General features: G+C 39.9%; 1 protein-coding gene across 1 annotated transcript in view; it reads left to right on the top strand.

The window, feature by feature from the left end:
- Positions 1-7,145: 7,145 nt before the first annotated feature.
- Positions 7,146-23,701, top strand: part of pdhx (pyruvate dehydrogenase complex component X) — a 60,499-nt gene continuing 43,943 nt past the window's right edge. The window contains exons 1-3 of the mRNA XM_072669884.1: positions 7,146-7,315; positions 13,553-13,636; positions 21,470-21,570. Coding sequence (XP_072525985.1) covers positions 7,180-7,315; positions 13,553-13,636; positions 21,470-21,570 — 321 coding nt within the window. The 5' untranslated portion in view covers positions 7,146-7,179. The remainder of the gene's footprint in view (positions 7,316-13,552; positions 13,637-21,469; positions 21,571-23,701) is intronic.

The following is a 23,701-nucleotide window of genomic DNA, read 5'->3' on the forward strand; positions in this document are numbered from 1 at the left end:
GCCAGTTTCGTAGAGCAGGACTTTATGCTCAGCCAGTTGAACCTCTTAACACAGAAAGGCTTATTACACACTAAGACGTATTATTCAGTAACTGCAGGGACTTCTGTACAAACTGGTTTGGCTATTCTTTGGCAATAGAAGTGTGTAATAACACTTTCGGCCCACCAGTGGCCCACAGGCTACTTAAGACGTTTACTTTAAACTTGAACTGAATGAATGTACACTTAGATTGGTTCAGCACCAAGCATAGCCCCAATTTGGGCCTTGGGCACAGTCTAGCACAGTCTGCCCAGGGCCCCCTTCCCCTCTTCCATGAAAATAAAGTGAAAAAAATGAGATATTTGTTGCTGTGAAAGTGTAGTGTCGAGTATTGTGGTCTACAGACTTTTGTATTTAGTAGTATCTAAACCAAGGTATTTTTGGATCCTAGTCTATACAAAGTATATAAGAGTATTTTCTGAGTGAACAGCGATGTTATGTTTTGGTTCTTAATGGAGTTGGCTGTGCAATGAAGGGTTAACTTGTGCTTTGAATCTTTAATCTTGCTACAGTTCAGCAAATATTAGGCTTAAACGTAGGCTATGTTCCCACAGCAGATAAAAGCGGTCCAAAGCCAATTGCTTTTGTCATACATGACACAGATGTGTTATCTATGTAACACTAAACCTAACGTTTTCAATTCCGGTTTGAAATCCTATACACAGCAATGCGACTGTCTGAACAGTGATGTGACTTTTACGTCAGTCCAACTCAACGTTTCTCATAAATGTGTGCTGAGGAGAAGGGAAAATGGTCTCTGCCTTATCAAGGGAACACAAACACTGTGTGCATCACATGAGCTATTTAAAAATGCCTTAATATATTCGCATGTTGGCACCTGAGGCTCACCTTCTTTCTGACAGACATTTCCTGCCTACCTCTCTCTCTCTCTCTCTCTCTCTCTCTTTCTCTGTTTCTCTCTCTCTCTCTTTCACTTTCTCTCTCTTTCTCTCTCTCTCTCTCTCTCTCTCTTTCTCTCTCTCTCTCTCTCTTTCTTTGCTCCTTTTGTTTCTGAAGTCCTGATTTAAGTTGTTGTTTAGTTTAGTTTTTAACAGGTCAGAGTTGCTAATCCTCTCTACAGAAGGAAGAAGTTACATAAGCAGAGAAGATCAAACCACCTTTCCTGTTGAGGCATAGAGGGGAGGTTACATGTACCAATAGACAGATGAGCAGAACTCAATTGTATATAGAATTCAAAATCAATTTTATATCAGATGAGTATGGAGGTCCTCCATTCAGGGAGGATATTAGCTAGTCCAGTCCTCCATTACCTGCAGCCTTCTTTTTCTGACCAGTCAATGTTGACATTCTGGTGTGGGCACCTTCTGGTTCTTTTCAGGTCACATTTTGTTTGTTAGCTATTGTGTACATTTTTGCCAGACATCAGTGAGACATTTTTCTGTATAGTACACATGCTATTTAGGCACAAAAGAAAAAAATGCCACAGTAATACTTAGCTTCACCTTTGTGACCTTTGAGGTGAACAGTCAACCACAGCAAAATATCTAATTTCAGTGAACGCATAATAAATATAAATAAATATGAAAACTCTAAAGAAATAATTTTGGCAAAAATCCAGTATATTGATGGGACAGGAAAAAATCTCAAAAAAAAGTCTGAGCTTTTCCAATGAAACCTGATTATTAAGTTTGTTTTTTATTCTGTTGGTCATGAAAAAGCGAAGTTGCTGAGCTTACAGTTTCGAGATATTGACACTCCTAAAGAGAGATTCTCAACGGAAAGGAATGCACAGTCCAAGATTAGGCTAAATCCCTGTCTGGGAAACCGCCCTTAATGTCTAAATATTCTGAATGAATCACATCCAAATCCTGAACAGATACACAATATGTCCAAATGTTTGTGGACACCCCTTCTAATTAATGTATTCAACAACTTTAAGTAGCACACATTGCTGACACAGATGTGCAAATGCACACACACAGCTTGTCTAGTCCATTAAGAGAAGTAGTGGCAATAGAATAGGACTCTCTGGAGCAGAGAAACATGAATCTATTGACACCATGCCCAATGCCAGGCGTGGGCTAGCTTTGGGCTTTGAGCTATGGAGCAGTGTTCTCTAAAATGATGGCGCTCCATCCAATACTTGGGATGAGTTGGGGATGAGGTCAGGTGGGATGTTAATCATCCAACATCCTGACCTCATTAACACTCTTGTCACTGAATTCAATCAAATTGTCAATTGTCCCTGGCCAGTAGAGACAATTACTCCAATAAAAGCAGAATAAAAAATCTTCAATTCGGAAGAAACAATGAATGAGCAGGTGTCCCTATACTTTTGTCCATACAATCTATATATAATAGTCTTATATTGCATATTATTTGTCTATTTCACAGTTTCACTGAGCTATATAAGAATGTAGGCACAAATGTGTTATTCTTTTATACAGTTATTGTGCTTTTTGAGTTAAAAAACAGTATACTAAGTAAAACAGACCGAAATGACATTATTTAACAGTTTGGTGGGTCTCTTAACAAACACTACCTCTCCTGCCTTGAAAAGGTTTGGTATTCCTTTTTTTAGTGTATTGACAAGGTTGTTGAATGGAATATTCTCTCACATGCAGGTTTTCTGACATTTAATAAATCAATGTCGGAAGCCAGTGGTTGGGCTCAGTGGTGCTGAGCTCTTTAAAGGTAGAATATTCACAACACTGGTGGCTTTCTTTAACCTTTTTCCTGCCCAAAACACATGGTTTTGGGTATGGCTCAGATTTTGATACCATTTAACCAGTTGATTAATCTCTTTAAACTTGTGTACACTTTGCATTGTATGCAAGATATGTATCTTATATATACCTTATATATTACATTTTTGAAAGCAGCATTATACATGAAATGGTATTTCTTGTTCCTGGGCTCCCCCTACTGTCAGGAAGTGTAATTCGCACGTTGAGCCACCCCTAATGGACATGCTTTACACATGCCTTTCTGGACAAGCTAAAAACACAGAACTGTCACTGAAAGTAATTTCATGTGCTCTGATGCAGTGAATAATATTACAGTATTGTACACAAATATAATTCTGGTTATGCAGAGTGGCTCAGTTCTTTTGAGCACTGTTCTTTATACCAAAGTTATATAGTGCAGTTAGCAGAACGCCAAGCCCAGAGTGACAATGGCATAGACACTATCCTCCCTATAACAGGTCAGTGGGAGCATCAAATGATTCTGAAGCTGTTATTTTAAGGTACAAATGCTAGATCATGTGCTTTAACATCGTCTCTGGCATAGAAATGAGATCCACTGTGATATTTTAAGGATATTTTAAGTGGTACTTGAAGCACTACTTAAGTTAGGGTTGTTTAATTTAGAAGCCTTTATTTGAAAAATACTTTTGCTAACTTGATTGATCAAATACTGCATACGTATGCTGACTGCTTATGTAGTCAGTGTGCAATGGGGTAGAAAGGCAGCTAAGAGGTTATTATATGTGTCATATATAGTGGTTATAATGCATGGATAACCATGCAGTCCACAGTACTACACAGTAGTAGTAGTAGTGATGTTGATAGAACTATAGTAGAACTTTGTCAGATTGCTGTAATGTGTTGATGTCTGCCCAACACACAGCCGAGACCAGAGGATGTGTATATTTTGCAAAAAGGCCTATCTACCAAACGTATCAGCAAAGTTTAAATGAGGTGAATCACTGACTCTGCACCAAACATGAGGAAGTTAGGTCGGTCGCTATTCCCTACATTCTCTATATTTACTGCTCTGTGAGTTTTAGCCCCAAGCTATCCTGTAGTTTCCTGTTGTGATCACATACCTTTGAGAGGGGTTTCCCCATGTGGGCTAACCCCCCCATGCAAATGGCAACAAAGTTGCTTCCTGGAACAATATTAGTTTCTGAGTTAATAAGATGTACTTTAAAAACATGCTGTCAGCAAAAAGGTTCTTTAATGGTTCTTTAGTAAAGACAAATGTCCTATACAGAACTATGAGAACTGAATAAAGAATTATTGCATTGATGGAAAACCCTGAACACTGAACACTTTGTTAGGTTCACCTATACACCTCCAGAATCCGATGGTGGTGTAATGTGGGGTTTTATTGGTGCACTTTGGACCTGTTAATGCCAGTCAATCTTGCTTAAATGCTACAGAATATTTGGAGATTGGCTTCATGAACATGACAATGAGTTCAGTGTTCTTCTGTGATCCTCTCAGTCACCAAATCTGAATCCAGTTCAGCACCTTTGGGATGTGGTTGAATAAGAGGAGTCAAAGAGTCAATGAACCATTTTTCAGTAATATATTGCACATTTTTTGATCAGTCAAGAAACAGATATAGTGGAAAAGATACATGAATGGTGTGTTACAGTGTAGGACAATGAGCAATAATGTTTCTAGATGAATCTTAGTCAAGAAGCTTGATGTTTAAAAACGCAAGAACAAAGATGTCCCTCCATATTCACCGGCTAAGAAGTAATTGGAATAATAAATAGAGGGATTATTGTTAATAATAATATTATTAATAAAAAAAGTCTGGAAGCCATAAACATCACCTAATGCTGAGTTTCCTTCCTTGAGATGCTTTGCCAGGCCTTTACCTGGCAGCCGTCTTCAGTCACTTCTTGTCTGCCCTCAGTTATGTCTTCAGTAAGTTATGTTTAGCTCTTTAAAGAGGCATTATGTAAGAATTTGTACTTCTTGCTTCTGGGTTCCTCTCTGCACTTGGGAAGTGTAATAATACCCCTAAAGGACACGCATTAGGTGGGATGCTAAGAGATACAGAATTGTCGTTGAAACTGAAAGAAGTATGTGGACAGAGTAATATTACTGCATTTTAAACAAATATGACTCGTGTTACTCAACGTTTTGTAGTTCTGTCCTGCCCACTTCACCAAACATACATAGGGTAGCTTCTTGCTTGCCGAGCCTGGAGTAGCAAAAATAGAGGTGCTCTTCTGGCTTTTACAGTCAGTGGAGCATCAACATTAGTTTGAAATATAAATAAGCTGCTATTTTAAGATGAAAATACTACTAAATGTTGCTTTAAGAACATTTCATTTCTTTCATGGCTTGGGTCTTAGCAGCTTTGCATCATTTCACTGAATCACAAAATATATAGCTCTATGATCTTCAGTATTTGTGTTGCTACTTCTATCTGCAGTGGCATTAACAAATACACACCAGTGACCCAGTTTCATTGGCAGCCATATATGCCCATGCCATAATACTGCCTTCACCATGTTTAACAGATCATGTCGGTATGCTTTGGGTCATGAACCCTTTCATTTCTTCTGCATAACCTTGGTTCCATCTGTCCATCTGTTGTAACCACCTGTATTTTAATTCTGGAAGGCGTCTCTTGATTGTAGACTTTGCCAATAACACGTCTACCTCACAGAGAGTATTCCTGCCTTGTTTAGGCTTGACTAGCATTTTGGTGGTGCTGATCTCGCCTGAGATCACATTGTTGATTTGGTACACGTTTGTCCAGCACGAGTTGTCAAACACTCCCAGTTCAACTCATCCCTAAATTGACAGTTTTAGTGGGTGTGTTAGAGCAGGGAATCTCAACTACAGCTAACCATTTTAGCCTAAAATGCCACCAGAAATGAAGCCTGAATCAACCTAAATGTATACTTGTAAAATCTCACATTTGAAAATGGAAATTGCTGCTAATAATATCAGATGTACAGATCCACAAAGCCATTCTGATCAGTCATACTGCCAGGACAAAATGTAATTTGACTAGTCATATGCTACCATTGATTTACGCAAATCTCACTCTTGCTTATCAATAATTACATTTGCATTGGGAAAAAGCCAACTGAAGACATCTACCCTTCTTTTTTTACAAGTAACACAGAAATCTACACTGTAGTTCAGACTAGTAGAAAGTCTAGTTTTTGGATATTCATTCATATTCATCATATTTGCTTCTTCCAGGGTAGAGTCACACTGGGTCCAGAGCCTACCCGAAATCATTGGGCATAAGGCAGGAAGCCCCCTGGACAGGGCAATAGTCCATTTTAGGATACCCCACACACTTACACCAATGAGCAATTTAACACAACCCACCTACCTTGGGTATTTCTGGGAGGAAACCAGTGTACCTGGATGATGGTGGTTGGTGTGGCGCAACAGATAACACCACTTCCGGCCAGTAAGCTACCACACCACGTGGGAGACTGGGGTTCGATTCCTGGTTCTGGGTGGCTGTGCTGCGCTACACCAATAAGAGTCCTTGGACAAGACTCCTAACACTACACTGGCCCACCTCTGTAATACCAGTAACCTTGTAAGTCGCTCTGGATGAGAGCGTCAGCTAAATGTCAGAGATGTAAATGTCAATGAAAACTCACACAGACCTGGAGAATGGTGAACACACCATTAACCTTCTCAAAGACAGAGACTGGAGCAAGCATTAAACCCACAACCCAGTGTCTCTGGAGCTGTGTGACACACACACTACCTGCGACGCCACCGTGCCACCTCATTTTAGATATCAATGTGTGGCATTGGGTTTTCATCATGCTTGGTCATGCTGGTTGGCCAGCTTGATGATGCTGGTCATGCTGGTCAATAAGCATGACCAGCATGGTAAAGCTTGGTCATACTGGTTGTCTAGCTTGGTCATGTAGAGCAGCTAAACCATCAAACTCAAAAACATACCCTTGACCATCTGGAGCTGAGTTTTTACTAAGTATCGATGGTGGTATTTTAAGCTAAATCAACTTGAAGATATCTTCAAGAACCTGCTATCTTCTCATCCATCTTTTGGAGCTTACATCATGTGTCCTGTGAGGTTTAACGGAGTTTGAGTAAAGAGAAGTAAACGAAAGTAAACAGGGTGCATGTGTTTACCCAGGTCTTTCCTCCAGAGGTTTTTCAGAGAACCAGAGAGCTACAAAAAAAGGTCAGCGCTGGCGCAGTCTCTACACTAGATGGCGCTATTCACACAGCACCTCCCTGCCTTATTTCTTTAAGAACACCAACCACTGATATCGTAATCATTTTAAGCTTATCTGTTCACAACATGACAGAAAAGCCTGCTCTTATTTATATTGATTGTAGGCCACTCGTTTTTTAGAAGATGAACTACATCCGTTAGACCTGATTTATCAGCAGGCACAGCTTTGGACAGGCTCTGCTGCTGGAGGACACAAACATGGCTGCCTCCTTACGGCTGGGGCGTCAGTTCGTTTTAACAGGGTTGAGGATAATTAAAATTAAAAAATGTCAGTGGAGTCCACATGTGTGTCGGGGTTCCTTCAGGCAACTATTTCAGTCCCCGTCTTTTTTTGGTAAGCGTTTCCTTTCGTTCTGCCCTTTCTGCTGGTGTGTGTGTGCTAGCAGGAGAGCTAAGCTAACGTTAGCTAGCTAGCTACCTGTCAAGGCTGTGAAGGTAACGCTAGCTAGCTAACAGTGGTCAGATAACTGGGACAGCAGGTCACTGTTTTGTTCTGCTGTGTGAATCTGTCTGTCTGTCTATCTATCTGTCTGTCTATCTATCTATCTGTCTGTCTGTCTGTGTGTGTTGTTTACACGTAGTGCCATTTGAAGAATCGTTTAGTTAGTTAGCTAGTAGCTACAGCGAAAGGACTGCAGTGTGATGGGATGGGATGGGAGGTCATTTGTAGCGGCTCAGTAATACAGCAGCCTGTGCAGCCGTCGCAGTACTGTATTACACAGCCAATAGCTGCTTAACTGCTGTGTTACTAGTAAGTGATGCACTATATGGCCAATGGTTCACTCACACACACCTTAACAGGGATAACAGGGTTGTGGGGTCGATTCCCGGGCTCGGCAAGCTGCCACTGTTGGGCCCTTGAGCAAGGCCCTTTACCCTCTCTGCTCCCCGGGCGCTGGAGTTGGCTGCCCACCGCTCTGGGTGTGTGTGTGTACTCACTGCCCCTAACACATGTGTGTGTGTTCACTACCAGATGGGTTAAATGCGGAGGACACATTTCGCTGTACACTGTACAGTGACAAATACGTGCACCTTTACCTTTACCTTTACCTTGTAATTAGTCAGCCCAGCTTCTTTAAGGTGCACCAGTTGCTCACACAGGTGTGTATAACAGTGGTGTCCAGTTCTGCTCCTGAAAAGCTAGCTGGTCTACAATGTATGGTGCTCTGGACGCCGAAAGAGAGAGAGAGGTCCAGTGTGTCTTTCTTACTTACTGATTTACAACGTACATCAACCACCATCAGAATACAGCATCAGGAGGAGGTTTGTCTAGTCTGGTTCTTTAGCCTATCCAGCACTAATCACTGGTGGTTCCAGACTCCAGTTCTTCACTCCTGTAATTAGAAATGACTGTTATGATATGAATGATATTACTCAGGATGGGAAAAGTCTCAGAGTTTGTGATTTGCTCACAGTAACCTTCAGATCTTACCTTAGGGGCAGTGGTGGCTCAGCGGTTAGAGCGCCGGGATATCGATAACAGGGTTGTGGGGTCGATTCCCGGGCTTGGCAAGCTGCCACTGTTGGGTGCTTGAGTGTGTGTACTCACTGGTCCTAGTTCACTAGTGTGTGTGTGTGTGTGTGTGTGTGTGTGTGTGTGTGTGTGTGTGTGTGTGTTCACTACCACAGATGAGTTAAATGCGGAGGACACATTTCGCTGTGCAGTGACAAATACGTGCACCTTTATGCTGGGCCCTTGTCCAGATATGTATTTAATGTATTTAGGTAATGATGCCGTAACCGTATTAGGCCAAGAGGTGGTCTTTCCTCATTTAACGTTACAGCTATTTGTACAGCTTTTCCTTCACTTTTGCACATCTGGCCGAGGGAGAGTTTGGGACTTTAAGCCATTTTTAAAAGCATCTGTTGAAATTTTGGGAGGATTTAAGGCCCGGATCTAATGTATCCGGATATTTGTGCAAACCAAGGTGTCTCCAGGAGCCAAGAACATAATAATAATAATAAAACCCAGCACAAATATGAAGCACATTTTCTCACAACATTAGATTGTTTTCCACAGCAGATCTTCATAATGCAATCTCTCACATTCTTTTTTTATTTTTGTAGCTTCATTCAAATTTAGTTCTGCCACAGTGTAATAAAAGAGTAATGTATATGTATGTATGTGTGTGTGTATATATATATATATATATATATATATATATATATATATATATATATATATATATATATATATATATATATATATAATGTGTATGTATGTATGTATGTGTGTGTGGGGGGGGGGGTGGATTTACAGGGCCTTAAAGTGTGTGACTATTGTGTAATGTATGGGTAAGATCAAAAGGTCATGCTAGGCAAATGTTTGCTGTACAGAAATCACGCCTACCTCCCGTGTTTTCTGATAAGTAATTTGCATTTGTCTTTGTCTTATCAAACTCTGACAGAGGTAGTCTCCTAAATAAAGGCCTGTTGAGCGTAAGTGGTTGTAATTCATGGATTAATGGGTGCAGTTCTGCAGGTTAGAAGGGTTAGCTGTTCAAACTGGACCTTTGGACTGGTCTGGCTAGGTATAGGCCTAACCAAAACTCCCAAAGGTGCAGAACTTTTAAAAAAATGTTCTGTGTAGATTATCAGATTAGCAGAAATCAGAATGTTGTGTCCACAATGTTTGTTTCTAATGTCCAGTGGCTCTAATCAGTTGCTCACTAGGGGGCAGCATGACACCAATGTATATCTTTTGCCTGATGTTTGGGCAATAATCTCCTGATACTTGCACAATATGTGTCTCTCAAAACACCTTTGCATAACTGTAAATATAACTCCACTTACACAGTGCACTTGGCCTTGTGCTGTCATTCCAACAGCACACTGCAATTTATTGCACGCAACATCAGTTACTATAATTAAACATATCATTGTTGCAATTTAAAGCCCAGATGCTAACACACTTTTAAAGGTGCAATCAAACAGTGGGAAAATTGCTGCAGTCTGAAAAAGAGGGGAAGTGGTCAAGCAAAAAAGGTGGAGAGTAAAAAGTTGATAACTATTAAAACCTACTACTTAGCTAATAGTTACCAGTGCATTACAATCGTATTAATTGTTTATATGTTTTTGGTGGATTGCACTTGTTTAGTTAATAATTAGTTGAATTTATGAATTTGGTGGATTCATGAACACTTCAGCACTACATATAATTTCTGTCAGAGCTAAAACATCCTGTCCCAATAATTTTATTGTAATTTTTTTTTTTTTTTTTTGAATGAGCAGTGTCTGTGTTTTGTTTTTGACCCTGCAGACTTCTCTGCATTTAAATAGATAACTGCTAGCTAACATCTGAAGAACATCAAGTCCTATCATAGCAAGGCAGAAGTAAGAGATACTGCATCTGATATTTAGGCTAATGAAGTTTCATAGGACGTAGTGTGGAACGTAAACAACGACCAAGTGCGGAATATTTGTATTATTTAGAATTATTAAGTATTGTAAGGGATCTGGAGGTGCCTGGTCTCTCATATCTCTCTATTATTGATTGGTTCTCCATCTGAGTTTGTCTGCATCACCGTTGAGAATATGAATTCTAATTTGTTTCTGGTGGACCACTTTAGAACTTTTGTTGGGTCTGCCCCAATGTGTGGACCTAGGTACTTGTTTAGACACTGAAATGACTAAAATGTCATTAATGTATGTTTGAAATGTATGCTCGGCATGTTTTAGCTGATACCAGTATGATTCTACATCAGTGTTGTGCTAAATGTATTTGCTAGGAGTGATGGCTCTCCTCCTGTAATCCAAAAGTAACCTATCAGTATTCAGCTTGGCACACTTCCCTTGAAACCTTGAGTTGTGTTACTTAGTTATGGGATGTGAAGTAGCCTCGAGGCCTTGTGTCACACATAATAGTTTTTATTTTTGTTTGTTGCAAGTATTCTGTCTCTGAATTTTTTTATTTTTATTTTTTTTAAGACATAAAGCAGCAAACGGTGACTGTCCTGGCCTATAGATCCTCAGTGGATATGGCCTAGCCCGAACTGTCTCTGTTAATATGGTCCTCAGGACATGTGTGAGTCAAACATGTGGGATCATGTGAGCGTGCAAGAGTTCGATGGGGAAGACGAGGGCATATGACGCATATATGCTAAGGGGATTTGACCATGTGCACGCTTGTTTTGTCAACTGAATAATGTGAGAGGAATGAGAAATACTCTGAAGGAAAGATATGTGCCTGATGGCGGTGTGTGTGTGTGTGTGTGTGTTAGAAGCAAAGCGTGTATCTGCTCTTTTGTTGCAGTTTTAGAAAGTCTTCAGATTCCTAGTAACATTGTAAGATTTTTGCATCATCTAATAGCCTCTGGCATAGGAATCAAACTTGATTCCAGATGGAATATGAAGTCAAGCACAAAAGCAGGCCTACATGTGGGGGGAAAAAAGCAATAAATTGTGGACCACGTGCCCTCTTCTGTTTTATTTAGGACTGGAACAATGCAAAGTATTAAACATGATCAGGGTGTTTTGTAGCGGCTAGCACGACAACTCTGGGCTGTCCCATTAGTCTGTGACTAACGCATGTACTTGTGGTTAGTATGTAAGCTTGTGGATGTGAATATGCTGTTAGCAAGCTGAAGATATTCTAACTGGTTGCCTGTTTAGCCTGCCTCCAAAGGCTTCCCTGGGTTAGACCAGTAAAAAAAATAATAAACTGATGCATGTTTAGCTCCTGTTTAGTATTCGGCACAGGTAGTCCAGTTTGTTTTGAGGGACCAGACAAAGGAGAGAAAAGATGTTAAAAGCCATCACCTAGCAATAGTTTACAGTCCAGTGTGGAAACCCATTTGCTTCCCCACCTTTCTCTTCATCACATGCAGAGTTTGAGCTCCCCTTCTGTGGACACTGGCGCTGGATAAGGGTGGTCACAAGGCCTAGTTCCTTTAATAACCAATGAGTCCAATGAGGTGCTGATGTTCGGCACTCCAGCATCAACAACACTTTGAAGCCACTGTTTTGTTTAAATCATTTCAAATTTTGGGGGTGTAAATATAATTTAGTCAAGAGTGTTAACAGAACAGAATTGAGGTTTTAGACATATTAGGCACTCCATTATTTGATCTGTCAGACACATCATATAGAGACATCATCATATCATATATTAACTGAAAATATAAATCCTGTGAATCTTATTAACACCTCCAGTTGTATTAGGTATGTTAAATATTTAATCTATGGTAGCGTCTTAGCTACACAGTGGAAATTGCATGTTTGTTTAACAACTTGTACACCCACCGGTCCATAATGAGTGTCTCCCATTTACCATTCTTCATGGAATCCACTTTCAGTGATTAGGCACTGTGAGCATTCTGTCAGAATATAGTGGGCTGGAGAAACTTGCGAAACCCCAAAGTTATGTAACAATATGGCTTGTTCAATTGATGCCCAAACAAAGCTGTGCTATGCTAAGTGGCTGCGGTGAGCCGTTGCAGTGATGTGAACCAGACAGTCAAAGCAGAGCTTATCAAAAATATTCATGAGCCCACCATATTCTAAGTTCAAAATAACAGGATTGTAAATAGGCATGTAAAACTGCATCTGGATGTTTTCACCCCAACCAAAGTCATGTCATTGCTATTTATACAGCAAACAACAACTTTCGCTATTAAAAAACTGACTGAATGCCTGTAAAGGTACGCAAATGGCATTCCGCCATAATCTGAACCTGTGCAGCACTCTTTTTTTGCACAGGACCCACTGATTATAAGGTTTTTAATGTTATATAAAACCATTTAATGCAAGTAACTGTGCATTAGGATTTGTTCAATGACCCCCAGCTTTTGCGTAAGACTGTATTCTTTCAAGTCTTTGAATAGTTATGAGTTCTCTGTACCCAAAAGGCAATTTCTAATTTTTCCTCTTTGTGAACTGAATGCACAATGTTCCGAGTGTTTGGGACAACCTCTTTATGGCTGTGCACTGATGCATGCGTGTCTAACACTCTGCAGTAATTGCTTATGAACTAGACATTGTAGATGTCCTTTGTCTCTTAAGGTCTCCAGTGATGTTCCTGGTTTGGTAAATAGACTACTCTTGTGTCATGCTCAAATTTAGACCGATCAGTATCATCATTGCTCAGGCAGATGAAGCACACACAAATATACACACGCATACACAAATACACATTCTACCTCCAGTGGTCTGGTGCCCTTTGGTCTGTGCGATGGCAGCTGTGTGCTGGAGCATGAAGCCTGCGGCGCTGAGCTGGTGCTGCTCTCCCACTGGCCTGCAGCATGACACTGATGTGCTCTGATTCTTTTATTGTCTGTGTGCATTTGCTGTGCACTTTGTGGTGGACGGTGACTTTTTTTTTCCTTTGGCAGAAGCCACATGGTGCAGCAGCAGTGATATTTTTAAGCGTGATTTATTAGCAATATCATTTTCCTTCTCTCACCAGGAGAACAGATAATGTACGATGTTTGCCTGTTTTCACCTGGGACAATTTCTCCTATCTCGTTCAGCCAAATTACTTTGTGCACTCAAATGTGGGCTATTAACCTAATTAAATTTGCTTCATTTTCTTGATGCTCTCTCCTGATAGTGAAATTCTCTGTCTCTCCTGCAGGGGCCGCTCCTATCAAAGTACAGATGCCAGCTCTCTCCCCTACCATGGAGGAGGGCAACATTGTGAAATGGCTGAAGAAGGAAGGTGAGAGTGAGACACTGGTTCTTTGTTTCTCTGTTACCCAATTTGTCGTCTTCCAGCTGTTCTGATCAGCTCAGGCATGTAGAATTACTTTACGCTCTTCAAAATAAAGGTGCTTCAGGTGTCAGAGTGAACCATGTTTGAGATTGAGATGTGTGAAGAACCTTTAAAATGGTAAACATCCTTTACATCAAGTGAAGGATCTGTAGACCTGTTAAAGGTTGTTCTCTCTCTAGGACTGCCATTAACAACTGTTTTATACACTAATCTATTGATTATTTTGTCGAATAATCTTAACGATTAATAAAAGCATTCATTAAATTAAGCATTAAATTTTTTTATAATCATAAAACTGTAAATAAAGGTTTAAATATTGCAAAAATGCAGGTTTAAACAAAAGCTTCAGCATAACAGTCAGGAGTATTTATACCCCGTATCAAAGTGTATGTGCTCTATTGTATTTATGTGATTCCCTACGCAAAGAAATGGCTAAATAAAAACATTAGATATGGGTAAAATCTAGTCAAGCCCAAAGCATACACACTGACACAGTCAATCAATGCAAAAGCCCAGATTTACAACACTCTCTTAGTCACGTATTCATGGGAAATTCCAAGGTAGCAGGCTGATCGCTTTAATCTCCTCAATCGTTGGCTAAATTCACGGTGCTACTTTTCAGAACGTGCATGCCACTGCCGTCTGTCAGCTCACCTCAACACATGGTCCTCTTTACTGATCAACACCATCCATCCCCATGGGGTTGTGCATGATGTCATCAGTGGTTGTTTACATTAGGGTCTGGTTTTTGGTTTTGTTTTGTTTTTGTAATAACTGAAGTCAGAAAGTTATATAAATAAATAAAGTTATATGGGTCACCAAAATATTTAAATCCACATAATTTTATATTAATATCAAATATAATGTGATCTATGGAGTAACTTCACCTTGACCAAGTTATCTTTACAATCCCAAAATTCCTTTACATATAAATACCAACTCTGACGTCAAAGTTTGCGGTCACCAAGTGTCTTTGGTGCACGAGGTATTAACATTGAGCGCTGTCTGCATCCATGTCGGCACTAGGTCTGAACTAGCCTTGAACGAGAGTAGAGTAGGTTTCAGCATTTCTGGTGGTCCATTGTGTAGAATAGTGCCTACAAACCACCTTTGGGATCTTTTAAAAACCTATTTCCGAATCAGACGTTGAAATGTGTGTGAAAAAGTTGAAAAGTGTATGTGTAATATATATATATATATATATATATATATATATATATATATATATATATATATATATATATATATATATATTACACACAGTTCTTCATGGAACCAAAAGTGTCTTTAATGGCATGGCTCAAAGTAGAGGTGGGCAATATGATAATATTTTATTGTATTGTGATAAATTTTCTTATTGTAATAAGAATATGCTTTACTAAGCATATGGAGGGTACTGTTAATGCTTAATAAACACTGTTCAGCTGCAGATTTAATTAATAACAGTGTAATTAGACTGGTTAAATTCAATGAAGAGCAGCAGATAAATAAAAATGAGAGAAAGTTAAATAGAAATGACTGTTTAGTACAGGAGAGTATCTGAATAGTAGTTAGATGAGAATCTGTTTCTACTGATGTTTTTAGTCTGTGAGTACATGTATCATGTGATAAATATTGTGTATCACAAAAAAAGTTCAATTAAATATTGTGATGTAGTATTTTTACCATATCGCCCAGCCCTAGCTCAAAGAACCGCTCTTCATTTTTAAGCGTGTAAAGTAAAGATTCTCCATGCTTAAAATGAATCTCTATTGCAAACTAGGTTCCATGAGTGGTTCTCCTATGGCATCGCTCAAGCCATTTGAAGCAGCTTCATGCACTCTTACACCTCTCTTTTTTGTTGGTCTTTAACCAACCTTATTTCCAAGACTAATAACAGTAATAAGCTTAATTAATTGGACAGTATTTGTGCTGGAGTCATTAATTCAGAGATGGAGTAGTGTTGCACAAGAGCTTCAGCCCTCAATTACAAAAGCAATAAGGTACACAGCACATGCCTATTACTTGGCTTCGTTATTATATTAGTGTGAGGTCAAATTGCCAAGGGTTATTACTGACTGGAGCGCTGGTTCAGTCAATTTGGGTAGGTCATTTACTCGAGTTGTTGCTTTACCAGTCAGAACTGCGAAGGTTACAGATACCGCCACGGATCTTGTCTGTAATCACTTACATTTCAGTACCTCCTCTGGTAAAACTGTCAGATTGCACACCTCCGCCTCCTCTCTCTTGCCCTATTAAGACTTGAGACTTCATCTCTGCTGCGGGGTTTGTTGACCCATGTAGGCGATAAGTGAGCTCATCTTCAATATGAGGGCAAATGACTCCACTCCAGATCACAGAGCAGCCGGGAAGCCCTTTGCAGCCCATTAGGCTTCCTAGCAAGTCAGAGGACTGCTTTCAATTCATCACAGAGCTACAAGACCCGCTCGAGCTAGGGTGCAGAGCTCTGTGTCATATATCATAGGCTTACCCCAGGCTGCTTACAGCCAGGCTTAATGTGCCGGCATCTGTTTTTATGTTTGTTTTTTTTCCTTCTTCTTCTTCTTCTTTCCCCTCTCTCCTTCGACTCCAGTAAACATAAACAGGGAAGTCAGTTCACTTTTTTTTTTTTTTTTTTTTTGTACACACACACACACACACACAAATGAGATTTATAGCAAGGTTTTTGCCTCAGTAAACAGTCAATATAAGAGGTGTTAGCAGCAAGCTTTGAGTTACATGCCTAACAAAAGGTGAGAAAATAGATTTTTACTCCCGCTTAATGGAGTCATAGTGGATACAAATGTCAGTCAAATGATCTCGCAAGACCTTTTCCCACTCTCCACATTGGATTTAGTTTTCCCCAATTATTTCCAGCCTATTTTCTGAATCTGGTCTATTGTACAGCTCTGACTAATGTGGGAGCGTTAAGGCAAGCATGTGCTTTTCTCTGAGCAGGTCAAGCAGGCCAGCCTATCTTTTCAACCTGCTGCTCACAACACTGAATGCACCCGAAAGAAAATGCTGAGAGCCCAAGTCTGTCTCTGTGTGCTGGCATGTCTCCACAATTGGAGCAAAGATATCCTTCCCACCAGCAAGTTATTTTTTTTTTCTTTGGGACTCTCCCAGTTGTGGCATGGTTAGCAATGTGCTGGCATCACGATGCAGCTTTCTTAGCCACAGGGGTGTCTCACGTTGGATTACTGTGAATTTAGAAGGATAGCGTGTTTTATTAGGGCTTTAGGGGGTCGAGGAAACGAGTAAATGAGAGCAGGTGCTGAAGTTAAGAGGTTGAGCATCTCTCTTTTCATGCAACATTAGTAAGAGAATGATACTGCTGTATTAAATGTATACAGTTTGGTCCATAGGTTCAGACATTCAGACAGTGTTGAATTGGAGTGTCGACTTAATTCAAGGGGTTTAACAGGCATATTTCTTTAACCCATTCTCCATTTTTTCAGGCTCAGAAAGTAACTGGACCATCGACTGAAAAGCCTCGTTATTTCATTACAAGATGAGGAGATAAAAGGTCTGGTGTTGAATTTGCATTTGCTAGCTGTTCATAGGAACTGGAGATATAGGCTGGAGATATACTTGCTGCCAACTATGCATCCGCTTACACATGATCGCTGCCTTGCATATCTTGCGTCATTTGGTCATCGGTTGTGCACATCCTCAGAAATGAACGCTGTGTGTACCAAACCTACGAACAAAACCCGGCAGAGATAGCAGAAACTTGAGTGGGCAACAGTTTGGTAAATTCTTTTCTTGGTAAAGGAGAAATCTTTTCACAACATCTAGTCAATTCAGCAGCACTGTTGTCTGCAGTCAAGAGAGACCTTTTATTGGACTAACAGGCCTTAAAACAGATTTTACCCCAGTGCAATACAACAGCTAAACCTCATTTCACTGTGGCAGTATTTAATTTAATTAGTATATTTTGTTATTGTTAATTATCATGACCGCACTACTGTTTTTATTTATTTATTTATTTATTTAATTATTGGATAGACTATGCAATATCTTCTTTAAATAATTCTTTAAATAAAGGGCATGTGCAGTACCTCATTGCTACCTCACTAGCATTTTTTACAATAAACTGTCTTATTCTTCACATTTTTAAAAAAATTTTGTTTCTAGTTTTTTATATATTTTTAATTTATTGTATGTGTAAGCACCGTTTGATTGCTCCTCAATTTCCTTGTACACTGTGCAATGACTAATGACAAAAGCATCTTATCTTATCTTAAATACAAAGGGTTTACCTCAGAGTGCAAACCACTGGTAGCACTCAAGAATGTATAAATGGTCCTTTCTTTCTTCCACCTTAAATGGTGTAGAAGCTACTTTTAGGCACGGTTGGTCTCAGAATGTCGCTTCTGCATCATATTTGGTGGAATGGGGAAATGGGTGAATGAGAAGCCAGCCTCGTCAGCCTGATTTAAATGCTAAACAAAATCAGCTAGCAGTGAGGAACAGAATTCTCCCGAATTGAGCAGTTACATTTAATTGCACTTAGAAGTCTAAACTAGGGGGAGAATTTTACAGAGTTTGTAAGTGCCAGATTCTCTAAATTTTCCATCACCCTTCTTCCACAGATATGAAATGCTTATACAAGCGTTGCTTTTTAAACAAAAGAATTAAGTGTTATGATCTGCTGTAATTCACACATTCAACCTAATGGCAGGTCTAACTTCAGTTACTTGATGGTCCACGAGTGAAAAAGAAAACAGTCAATTGAAATTGAGCACTAAATATCTCAATTAGAAATATGTTTTATTACTCATTATTAGGCCAAGAAAGGTTACTGAGTGGTGTTTTGACTTTCACGAGATTTAATAGGTTAATAGATTAATAGGTTGTGCTCCTCTCCTAATCCTCTCTTGCTCAGTAATGAGGAGTCTGCTGCAGCTCTCATGCAGCATTAAAGACACACATGGGATGAAAGTTCTTCCTTTAGTCTCATACCTCTCCCCCCCCCACCCCCCCCCCCACCCCACCCCCCGGTCAATACAAGACTAAATGGAGTACGATTGAATTCCAGCATCCCTAATAGAATGAGAGAACATCAATATGTGTAGTCCTTTGTTTCAGACTGTGCTCCATAAGCGATTGTCACCAGTTCTGGCTGAGTAGAGAATGCTTTTTAGGGGCTTTAGCCAATCCAGACTTAAAAGAATCTTGGTTTTGTTGCTCAATATGTCCAAGAACCAGCTATTTTAGTACGGAATGGGCCTTCAGACTACAACCTATTTGCTTTACAGTGAGGTATAGGAAATTCTAAAAACTCTAAGAAATTCTAAAAACTCTACTTAGTTTGTGGATTCTGTTTACACTTCTCATTGAAATGCATCCCAAGTGTGACCAGATAAGATCTGATTTTACTTTCTCATGTAAAAAGCACACCAGCACATACATCATTCTTGTTTTACTACCTGTAAACCACAGTTTCTCATCAGAATTGTCCTGTGAACGGTAATGGTGGTGGTTCTGCAACGCAATGAAACAATAGATAATTCACACATTCCCTTAATGGCTCTATCAGCACATGGGACACATTACTGAAACCGCATGGGAACATACTCTGCTCTCATCTACCTGTAAATACACACAAGCACAAGCATACACAGACACACAAACACACAGTACATCCATGCGGACAAATGAAATCCAAACCTGACCCTGTTTAATAAAACCAAATCAAACATAAATCTGGTTTAAAATCAGATGCTAATGTCAGGTGTAAACAGGATCACAGAGTCTCTGTTTTTTGCTTTTGTGTGTGTGTTCCTTTCACAGTCAACCAGTTTCAGGAGGGAATTTTGCTTGAAAGTTGCCAAAATGTCTGTTACTAGCTCTCACTGGTGCATTTTTATTAAAATACTAAAATTAAAAAAAATTAAAATTAAATTTTTTATAAAATATCTCAGAAATTCCTATTTAATGATTTTAAAAGAGATCATCTCCATGTTACCTAAATCTATCAGTGTTGTGGAATCGGCATTATTTCTGAATGTCAAATAACAGATTAGAAGTTATTAGGAAAGTTATTAAGCAATTATATAATACAGTGAGTCCAAGAAGTATTTGATCCCTTGCTGATTTTCTTTGTTTGCCCACTAATAAAGACACTATCCTTCTGCACTTTTAATGGTAGATATATTCTAACATGGAGAGACAGAATATCAAGACAAAAATCCAGAATATAATTTTAAAGAATATATTTTAATTAATTTGTATTTCAATGAGGAAAATAAGTATTTGATCCCTCTTGCCAAACACACTCAATACTTAGTGGCAAAGCCTTTGTTTGCAAGCACAGCGGTGAGACGTTTGTTGTAGTTAACCACAAGTTTAGCACACACACCAGGGGGAATTTTGGCCCACTCTTCTTTGCAGATCCTCTCTAAATCATGAAGGTTGGTGGGCTGTCGCTTGGCAACTCTGACCTTCAGCTCCCTCCATAGATTTTCGATCGGATTGAGGTCTGGCGACTGGCTGGGCCACTCCATGACCTTAATGTGATTTTTCTTGAGCCAATCCTTTGTTGCCTTTGCTGTATGTTTAGGGTCGTTATCATGTTGGAAGACCCAACCACGGCCCATTTTCAGATCCCTGGCAGAGGGGAGGAGGTTGTCCCTCAGGATTGTGCGGTACATGGCTCCATCCATCTTCCCAGTGATGCGGTGAAGTAGCCCTGTACCCTTGGCAGAGAAACACCCCCAAAACATTATGCTTCCACCTCCATGCTTGACGGTGGGCACAGTGTTCTTGGGGTCATAGGCAGCATTTTTCTTCCTCCACACATGGCGGGTGGAGTTGAGGCCAAAAAGTTCAATTTTGGTCTCGTCTGACCACAAAACCTTCTCCCAATAACTTGGTTCATCTTTCAAATGATCATTGGCATACTTGAGGCGCGCCTCCACATGTGCTCTCTTCAGCAGGGGTACCTTTCGGGCACTGCAGGATGTGAATCCATTGTTGCGCAAAGTGTTGCCAATTGTTTCCTTGCAAACTGTGGTCCCAGCTGCCTTCAGGTCATTTGCTAACTCCTGCCGAGTGGTTGCAGGACGATTTCTGACTGTTCTCAGCATCATTGCCACCCCACGAGGCGAAATCTTCTTTGGAGCACCGGGCCGAGGTCTGTTGATTGTCATGTTATACTCTTTAAACTTTCTGATAATTGCACCAATAGTTGTTACTTTCACATCCAACACCTTACTAATCTTTTTGTAGCCCATTCCAGCTTTGTGAAGGTCAACAATTCTGACTCTGAGGTCCTGTGACAGCTCTTTGGTTTTACCCATGTTGGAGACTTGAAATCTGTGTGATCTGTCTGATTCTGTGGACAGGTGTTTTTCACACAAGTGATTAGTGAGAACAGGTGGCTTCAGGTCAGGTAACAAGTTGATTGGGAGTGTCTAACTGGTCTGTAAAAGCCAGAACTGCTAATGAATACTAAGGGATCAAATACTTATTTCACTCCATGAAATACAAATCAATTAATATATATTCCTTAGATTTATTTTCTGGATTTTCTTTTTAATATTCTGTCTCTCCATGTAAGAATACATCTACCATTAAAAGTATAGAATGATCATGTCTTTATTAGTGGGCCAACGAAGAAAATCAGCAAGGGATCAAATACTTCTTGGACTCACTGTATATTATATTATTTTATAATATATATAATTATATTTTGTTATTATATTATTAAGCAATAACATCTCTCAGACGAGTGTTTTTTTTTGTTTGTTTGTTCATTAAAGATGCACATTTTTGTTTGTGTTTTGTGAACAGGTGAGGCTGTGGCAGCTGGTGATGCTCTTTGCGAAATTGAGACAGACAAGGCTGTGGTTACCATGGAATCCAATGATGACGGAGTCCTAGCTAAAATTCTGGTGAGTGTGTGTGTGTGTGTGTGTGTGTGTGTGTGTGTGTGTGTGTGTGCGCATGCACACGTGTGTGATTATGGATGCTCTGGAGTGAAAGCAGAAATGAGACGGCCTGTGAAAAGAGATGAAGAGGGACTGATTTTGCTGTATTGACTTCAGTCTCCTGAGTCCTCACGCCATCAGCTTTGCTCCTCAGCTCATTTAGAGAGTTATAGAAGATTGTGTGTGTGTGTGAGAGAGAGAGAGAGAGAGAGAGAGAGCATGTTTGTGTGCCAGTGTGCGAGCATGTGCTTGTGTGAGTGTTCTTTTTTTTTTTTTTTTTTTAATTGGAGCTACTCATTAAGATTGCTGTGAACCGGAGGAGCAAAAATAAGCCCCCTCTAAAAAAGACGCGCTCATTCCTTTTCATGTTCATTGCCTGAATACTTAATGCAATAGCAGGTCAGTCTCTCTCTCTCTCTCTCTCTCTCTCTCTCTCTCTCTCTCTCTCTCTCTCTCTCTCTCTCTCTCTCTCTCTCTCTCCTCGTTTCATGTGTCGAGGAAAGCTCCTGAAGAAGCTGCATTCCTCGAAAAGAAAAGATGAAAGAGAATTGGCTCTTTGTTGTGAATTCCCTCCCTTTTGTCTTTCTCTAGTAGAAAGCCTTCCATCACTAGATAATAGAATTGTCAGTGCTTGTACCTCATTTCCATAATCCAGTGATCTCTCCAAGGAGCCTAGGAGGATTCCCACGCTTAAAACATTTCTTAATAAGCATTTTGTTTCCTGCACGTTTCCCTTTATTTTTGATTTAGTAGTGGAAAGGCAACAAGAGTGTTAATGCGGAGTAGCTGGGATAACATCTGTGTGTTGAGGAATGAATATTAGTGACCCAAAAGTGTAGCACTATCTAAAGGCCTGTCCATTCTCTGAGATTTCAAAGACCAAAGTCCTGTCTGTCCGTGTATCTGGCAACATGGATCGACTCAATTCCTTATTTAAAGTCGAAACAGACAGTGCACTCAAACAGATCAGTGCATTATATGCATTTACTACATTTACATACACTGTGTGGATGAAAAATATTGGGACACCAGCGCATTCATTGTTTCTTCAGAAAGCAAGGGTATTAGAATAAGAGGTTCTTCCACTTTTGTTGGAGTAACTGTCTCTACTGTCCAGGAAAGGCTTTCTACTAAAGTTTGGAGCTTTGCTGTGAGGATTTAATTGCATTCAGTGTCGACCGTTAGTGAAGTCAGGACATTGGATGATTACAATCACACCTTATTCCCTTATAAGTCCTCAACTCGTCCCAAAAGTATTGGATGGAGTACCAACCATTGTTCCAAAGAACACAGTTCCACTGCTCTACAGCTCAGTGCTAGGAGGCTTTTTACCCTACTAGCCCACATGGTGCCAATAGATTCATGTTTATCTGCTCCAGAGGGTCCTATTCTGTTGGCTGTATTTCTTCGCTGAGACTAAACCATCGGGGTGTGTGAGTGTATTAGCACATCTGTGTCGAACTTAAAGTAGCTGTACAACTTAAAGTAGCTGAATGCATTCATTATAAGGGGTGTCCACAGACATTTTGACATAGTGTACCTGTCCAGAGGAAACACCACTTACTCTGCATTGTACTTCGACCATTTCAAGAATAAACATGTGGGTTTTTTTTTGTTTTTTTTGTTTTTTTTTCCCTTTTTTCCCCCCACAGTTCAGATAGGCTGGCAGTGTAGACACTGGCCATATTGCACAATGTTGGGTGGAGTAATGGGTTTTTGAGGAGTGTCCCATAAAGTGACTGACAGGAAGGCAGTGTAAACACAGACAAGACTCCAGTCTGGAGAGTCATTTTTTCAAGCCGTTTTTTTAGAAACCTCTAACGCACATGCTGATGCTGTTCCTGAAATAATAATTTTATCAGGCTCTATGTATTTAGATAGACCTCCTATCTGATTGGACAGGCTTGACTTTGGGGCTTAAGTTATCTGGCTAAACTGATAAATCCTGCTTTGTAGAATGATCAACTGATGCCCAGTTATTCAAGCGTCTTAGAGCAAGAACACTGATCTAGTATCAGCCTGTGCAGTTTAGAGCCATGTAAAAAAGAAAAGGCCTAAACTGATGTGTCTGGCTGTCCTCAACACTACCTTGTTA

Source organism: Salminus brasiliensis, chromosome 2 (genome assembly GCF_030463535.1).
Source record: "Salminus brasiliensis chromosome 2, fSalBra1.hap2, whole genome shotgun sequence".
NCBI classification, from domain to species: domain Eukaryota; kingdom Metazoa; phylum Chordata; class Actinopteri; order Characiformes; family Bryconidae; genus Salminus; species Salminus brasiliensis.